This window comes from Tursiops truncatus, chromosome 10 (genome assembly GCF_011762595.2).
Source record: "Tursiops truncatus isolate mTurTru1 chromosome 10, mTurTru1.mat.Y, whole genome shotgun sequence".
In the NCBI taxonomy this organism is placed as follows: domain Eukaryota; kingdom Metazoa; phylum Chordata; class Mammalia; order Artiodactyla; family Delphinidae; genus Tursiops; species Tursiops truncatus.
This window is the reverse complement of record NC_047043.1, coordinates 61803964-61811129: the sequence shown is the minus strand read 5'-3', so window position 1 is coordinate 61811129 and position 7166 is coordinate 61803964. Positions and strand designations below refer to the sequence as shown.

General features: G+C 45.6%; 1 protein-coding gene across 1 annotated transcript; it reads right to left on the bottom strand.

Moving 5' to 3' along the window:
- CCR2 (C-C motif chemokine receptor 2) lies at positions 1 to 6628 on the bottom strand. The gene is made up of 2 exons (XM_004311483.4): positions 6394 to 6628; positions 1 to 2494 (listed from the first exon to the last, which is right to left on the bottom strand). The coding sequence occupies exon 2, from the start codon at positions 2481 to 2483 to the stop codon at positions 1362 to 1364; it is 1122 nt and encodes a 373-aa protein (XP_004311531.1). The 5' UTR covers positions 2484 to 2494; positions 6394 to 6628; the 3' UTR covers positions 1 to 1361.
- Positions 6629 to 7166: the final 538 nt, after the last annotated feature.

The following is a 7166-nucleotide window of genomic DNA, read 5'->3' as shown; positions in this document are numbered from 1 at the left end:
GTGGGCAGCGGCAGCAGGAAAGCAGGAGGAGCCACAAGGAAACAGACACCATCAGATCCAGAGACATGAGGCCTATTAAGTGTTCTAACGCATCCTTCCTGGCTTCTGCTCTTAGCTGATTCTGGAAACATTCCTGCACATCCTGCTGCGAGCTTACCCCTCCACTCCTGATGGAGGAACTCACTAGTGCCTACCCCTTTCTCATAATCACGACCTCCAACCCTCCCGTTTCCAAGCGAGGGCTTTTATTTTTTCATCTCATTAAAGATTATGCATATTTTTATAAACAAACACTTTAGTAAATATTAAAGATTTATTTATTCATTTTATATTTCATTATTGCTGCTTTGGGTCTTTGTTGCTGCACACGGGCCTTCTATAGTTGCGGCGAGCAGGGGCTACTCTTCGTTGCAGTGTGTGGACTTCACATCACGGTGGCTTCTCTTGTTGCAGAGCGTGGGCTCTAGGCGCGCGGGCTTCAGTAGTTGTGGCTCGCGGGCTCTAGAGCTCAGGCTCAGTAGTTGTGGCACACGGGCTTAGTTGCTCCGCGGCATGTGGGATCTTCCCGGACCAGGGCTTGAACCCCGTGTCCCCTGCATTGGCAGGTGGATTCTTAACCACTGTGCCACCAGGGAAGTCCTTTAGTAAATTTTTGTATAGGGGAATGAGGCCTAAGAAGCACATGAACAATGGGGCAAGATACTGAATAGATTTCAAATGTAGGGTGCGTGGTTGTCATAGCTAAACCATAATAAAGCAGAAATGTGTCATGCATTTAGCAGAAGGGGGATCATGGACCCAACCAAAGCTTATAGAAAGTTCTTACTGTTCCTAAGCTCTCCATGAGCTGGGGAAGCCTCCAAAGTTAAATACAGTAGGAGATGGTGCTAAGGGAGAGCAAAGCCCTTACCTGCATCCTCCTCCAGGCTCAGCCTTGTTGACACTTCCTCCTCCTTCTCCTTGGTCCTGACCCCACTCCCCCCTGTTCCATTCACCTGTGCCCGTCTCGTTCTCTTCCCCACCTCCAGCTGATTAAAGAGATTGATAGAATCAGAGAGTGAGCAAAGTGGTGACGAGGGGGGAAAGAGCAAAAGCACAAGGCAAAGTGACATTTTCCAGGAACTGCGATGAGCTCGTTGGAGAGTCCAGGTCTCTGCCCACAGTTGTTCTGGAATATTCCCTGAGCGCATGTTGGCTCTACAAGGAATGACACAAGTCTGTCTTGGTTCACACAACCCTGAGGTTCCTGGGCACTTGCTTTAGAGACTTAGAGTCCTCTATTCTTCAACAAACTGTGGAGGCTTATCATCGTATATAGATTTCTGTCTCCCTTTGAAAATAACAAGCGAACTGCTACTCCTCTACAAAACAGCCGAGACTTCCTGCTCCCCAGTGGAAGGGGTATATGTTGAACTCATTCGATCTCCTGTCTCCCCGTAGAAAACTGGGCATTGTTTGCAGAGGTGTTTGGCAATGTGCTTTCGGAAAAACACAGAGAGATACCTTCTGAACTTCTCCCCGACGAAGGCATAGATGATGGGGTTGATGCAGCAGTGCATCAGCCCCAGGGTCTCGGTCACCTGCATTGCTTGGTCCAGCTGACTGCTGTTCTTACAGTTACTCAGGCCAAAGAATACCTGGAAGGTGCTTAGGAGAAGGACGATGTTGTAGGGAGCCCAGAAGAGAAAGTAGACAATCATGATCACGAAGATGAGCCTCACGGCCTTGTGCTTCTTCTTCTCGTTGCGACACCGAAGCAGGGTTTTTAGGATTCCCGAGTAGCAGACGATCATGACAAGCAGTGGCAGCACCAGGCCCAAGACACTTCTCATTATTGTATGGAAATTCTTCCATACTAGTGGAAAATAAGGGGCGCAGGCATAACCAGAATGTTCTTCTTGGGATTTGATAAAGATGATTCCTGGGAGAGAGGCAAACACAGCCACCAACCAGGTGACCCCACTTGTCACCACCCCAAAGGTGACCGTCCTGGCTTTTAAAGCAAACACAGCATGAACAATAGCCAGGTACCTATCGATTGTCAAGAGGATGATGAAGAAGATTCCACCAAAATAACCAATGTGATACAGCCCTGTGAAAAATTTACACATCACATTCCCAAAGACCCACTGGTCTGCAGCATAGTGAGCCCAGAACGGGATGGTGAGGAGGAACAGCAGGTCAGAGACGGCCAAGTTGAGCAGGTAGATGTCAGTCATGCTTTTCAGCTTTTTGCAGTTGATCAGGATGAGAACGACCAGCAAGTTGCCCACAAAACCAAAGATGAACACCAGCGAGTAGAGCGGGGGTAGGAGCCGGGCTTCAATTTGTCCCACAGTGGTCTTTTGGCAGGGCTCACTGTAATCATAGTCATAACTGGTGGTGGGTTCTTCATCGTTCCCCTTGATATTCGTTGTAAACAGAGAATGAGATGTGGAAAGCACATCGTGGCTGAACTGGGGAAACGTATCATTGCCATCCATCTTCCTTTGTCCTGTAAACAAGAGGACTAGATGATGACACACAACACAACGGCTGCGATCCCCAATCTTACCAAGGTCCCTGCTCCACTTAAGCAACGTCCTAGGCTTTGTCTTTGCTTCACAGCCATCTCCTTGAAACGTGTATGCTAGTTCATCACTTCCCCTTATTCCTGGTTGCAGACACCAGTCATCTCCTCACAGCCATTTCCCAACACCCTTGGCCTTCCCAGAGAGCCTGACTCTCGTGATAAGGCTGACCATATTGGACACTTGCTTTCTCTAGCTCCTCTGCAGTGGTACAAGGCCTGTGACCCATTCCTGGATGATAGTATTTAAGGGGACTCCGCTGGGGGCTTCTGGGGATGCTCATAATGAGCCACTGTGATTTGCATTTTCCGTTACCTGCCACCCAGAGTGTGCTGATATCTCTCTCAACTTTCTGTCTCCATCAGAAAACTTCTCTTGCCAGGGTTGCAATGACAACCCAATTTTTAAACACGCTGGCTTTCAGTTTCTTTTTCATCAAGCATTTGATCCTTCTGCTCACTTCTTCCATTTAAAACTTTTGGCTTGGGAATTCCCTGGCTGTCCAGTGGTTAGGACTCCATGCTTTCACTGTTGAGGGCGTGGGTTCGATCCCTGGTCAGGGAACTAGGATCAAAATATCTTGATATTACAGTGAATATCAAGGCCCCCCCCCAAAAAGTTAAAAAACAAACTCACAAAAAATCTTTTGGCTTCCAGGAGAAAAAGTGGCTCACCACTTCTTTTTCATTTTCTTTGTTGGTGTCTCTTTCTTCTGACCACACTGTAAGAGTCCCAGGCACCACCCTTGGCTCCCACTTCTTTACCATTTACTTCTTTACCCTTGCTCCAAAGTTCTTCCTGAATTGTGTTGTCTAATCTCAAGGTTCTAAGTTTCCTGTAGGCTAATGCTTCCCAAAGCTCTGCCTTCCAGTCCCACCTCAGAGTTGAATTTTCCATTGCCGACTGCACATCTCCCCATGGATTTATTCATTTAACCAATATTTATTGAGCACCTGCCAGGAGCCATACTCTATTTTAGGCACTGGAGATACAGCAGAGAGCAAAGTGGGTATCATATAGCCACCTCAAATTCAGCCCACCCCAAACTGAACGCCCCTGGAAAGTTGCTTCAACTCGTAGATTCCTTATCTTGGCTATTGTCATTTACTCCATTACTTAAGAAGTAAGATTTGACATTGTCCTGGGTCCCCTCTTCTTCAGAAGATTAGGAGCCAGGGCTTTGGAGCCAAAAAGACCTAGATTTGACTCCTGCTTCCAAACTACAGTTGTGTAATTCGGGGCTAATTACTTCTTGAACTATCAGCTTCTTCATGTATAAAATAATAACTAAGCTGAGTTGCTATGGAAACAAAGACGTAGTGCAGCATCTGATACAGAGAAATGCTTTGTATTATTGCAACTAAGTCTTATGAATTCTCCCTCGTAAACACCTCTGAGTCCTCCCCTCTGCATCTCTTTCAACTGCCACTCTCTTGCCTCCTATACTTCTCACTTGTGGCTTTGCTGAGCTTTTTCATTTGTTCATGCCTTATTCTTAGCCATGCTCCCATTCAGTCTGTCTTCTCTGAAGCTGAAATTGGATCATGCACTTCTCAGTTTAAAACTGGAGTAGCCCCACGATTTGTATGTGGCGGGGCCTCAAAGGCAATGCCCAGACTACTCATCATGGCTTTTCTAAGCTCACTTCTTCTCAGCTTCATCTCTAATGACTTCTCAAATCCCAGATCCTGTGCTCCAGCCATACCCATCTTTTTTCCATTTCCCCCAGACTCATCATTTCCTTCAGGCTTTAGTGGTTGTGCACATGCTTGCCCCTCTGCTTAAAATGGCTAGTGAGCTCCTATTCATCCTGCAATACATCCTGCTCAAATTCCCGTTCTCCGTGAAGCCCAACCCACCTCCTCTGTCAAATCATTCTTATCTCATAACATTGTGTGTGCCTCTAAATAAGCACATTATCTTCTACACATTGTGTGCTGCTCGAGAGCAAGGACTAGGTCATGTTTCTGTCTTCAGCTCTTATGATGGCACCTGGCTGAAGGAGGCACCAATAAATGTTCATGGACAAAATACACAAAACTCGTAATAAGTGTGACAACTAACATCATTAGAATTGGTTCTCAAGAATATTCATTTTTTCCTGGCAATGACTGTGACTTTGTTTTTATCTGTGTATACACCTTATTCTTCAGTTTCTCTTGTGATTGATACATTTCACAGATTTTGAATTTCACAGCACTGAACTAGATTCTTTAAATCAGCAGCAACTAAATAATACCTCTCATCAAACTCGGGGAAAAAAATGTATCCACCTAAAGAATTAAAACTATAGTAATTAATTGAGTGTTCCTTAAGCTCCCAGTGCTATGCTAAATACTTTGCGTACATTAATTAATTTAATCCTTGCAACCGTTTTGTGAGATCAGTATACATTTTACAAGTGAAGAAATAGAAGCATGGGTGGATTAAATGATTTTTCCCAAACTCACAAAGCAAGTAATGGCCGAGCTGGAATTTGAACCTTGGACTATACAATTTCAAAGGCCCTCAGGGGTTTTCATCTTCAGGCTCTGAGAGCAGAGATGGATGTAGAAGAACAAGTAACAGATTTTCTAGTTATTCTTCCATGCCTTGAACAGAACTTCTTTGGCATTTTAGCCTTAAAATCCACACACTTTCCCATACAAGCGTGCCCCACCCATACATACACAAGCACACACACACACACACACGCACACACACACCCTCAGAGACATTTCCGCCAGAAGATGAGCTCCATGAGGGCAGAGAGATTTGTTTTGCAATGAGCTATCTTGGTGCCCTAGAACCCAGGCTAGCACATAGAAGCTGCTAAATAAATATCAATTGAAAAAGTGAATAACAGCGAACTAGCAGGCTACAAGCTTCTGAGAAACAAAGGGCTACCCTGTGGACTAGACTCCCAGGTAATCCAGTGGGAGATCTTATAAAGACTAAAATATTGGAGATCCTTGCACACAGCCTTTTAGCTGCAGCAGGCCCTCTGGGCTGTTCTGTAGGTTAGTCTCCTCATCTGTACAGGAAAGTGTGGACTGGATCAGTGACTCTGAAATGCTGGCTTTAAGTATCATACAGGAAGCCTGTCAGTCACAAATATACAGCCCAGACCCTCACTCTGGTGATTCAGATTGTGGGTGAACTGCCCCAGCCACATCCACCATGTGTTTCCTATGCTTTGCTCTTCATCTGCCCTGGCCTCTCAAGTGTCAGCCACCTTCTCCTTTTTATTCCCTATTCCCATGTCACCCCCGTACACCTAGCTCCTACCACAGCCGACATGTAGCAAGGGAGCTGAAGGGTACTGGTTAATGTTTCACTTTCAAGTGTCAAGACACATCATCCAGAACTGATTAAAAGCTGCCTCCCAGAAAAGTGAATCCCTCACTTCAGCCTCTGAATTGAGGCAGGAGGTGCATTTTGGTGCAGGGCCTGGACTATCACGTATATGGACTGGAGGGGGGAAAATCTGAGGTAGAAAGCTCCAGCTCTTCACAGTCCTTGGTGGCTGGGAGGGGCAGAGTGAGAGGAGCAGTAGTTGAGAAACCTGATTGTCCTTCTTTCTTAATTGTCTTCTTTTAGCCCACTCTATCCTACTGCCTGAGCCCTGAGGGGGGTCTCCACTTTGCGCTTCCTCACTGCCATTGGGGTCTCTCTGACATTCCTGGTACCGATGCTGCCCTCCACCCGTTTCTCCTTTCTTGATCATCTCCCAAGTTCCTGGGCTGTGGAGACCCCCAGGGTGCTCCCAGTCCCTGCATCTCTAGCACTGAGGTGCTTCGAGCCTTTGGTTCAGAAAGTGATAGAAAAAACACCCCCAGCTCACCGGTAGATGGCTTCTTCCAAGTGGCACTGGTGTGTCAGGCTTCTCAGCAACTGAACCAAACAGATCTGGAGGTAGAAACTTGGTGTGCAGAAGTAGGAAATAAAGTTTCCTGCAAAAAGAGAAGGCGGAGATACAAGGGCAAGTAATGGTAAAGATTTGAAAAAAAGAATGATACAGTTCTTCTTTTCCAGCCAGGAACATTGTATACTAGGTTGAAGTCTCCAGAGTAGAATTAATTTTGAAATCTTGCTTATGCAACCTTGAGGGTAAGTTAGGCACACCCTGTGTCTGCTCCTGGGTCTAACAGCTCTGGGCTTCTTTATCTTGTGGGTCTCTATATCTGGAAATCTTCCCCTCTCTTCTGCCAGTAATAATTTGCATGAAACGAGCACATCAGAATTTCATTTCCCAAGAAGATGAATGCTAATGGGGGCTGTTGGTGATGGTGGAGGAAATATAATTACGTTTTGTGTGACCATATGCACTGATTTCAGTGGCATCGAGGATTTGGGACTTCGTTAGAAATGTTATTTAGATACAGCTTCTTAATGAAAAGGGAAGGCTAAGTGGTCTCTTGTGTCAGAGATGTCCTTAGTAAGAAGGTGCTTAGCTGTTATAGGTTCCACTCCTCAGAAAGAAGTTTTGCTAAAAGAAAACACTAAAAGAGAAGCAAATTGTCACATACAAGGGATTCTCAATAAGATAAATGTTTTTCCTATAGCCGGCAAAACTATCCTTCAAGAGTGAGGGAGAAATTAGGACATTCCCAGATA

Bases quoted from the DNA above. Each gene is read 5' to 3' on its own strand.
- CCR2 (XM_004311483.4), bottom strand. From the start codon at position 2,483: ATGGATGGCAATGATACGTTTCCCCAGTTCAGCCACGATGTGCTTTCC.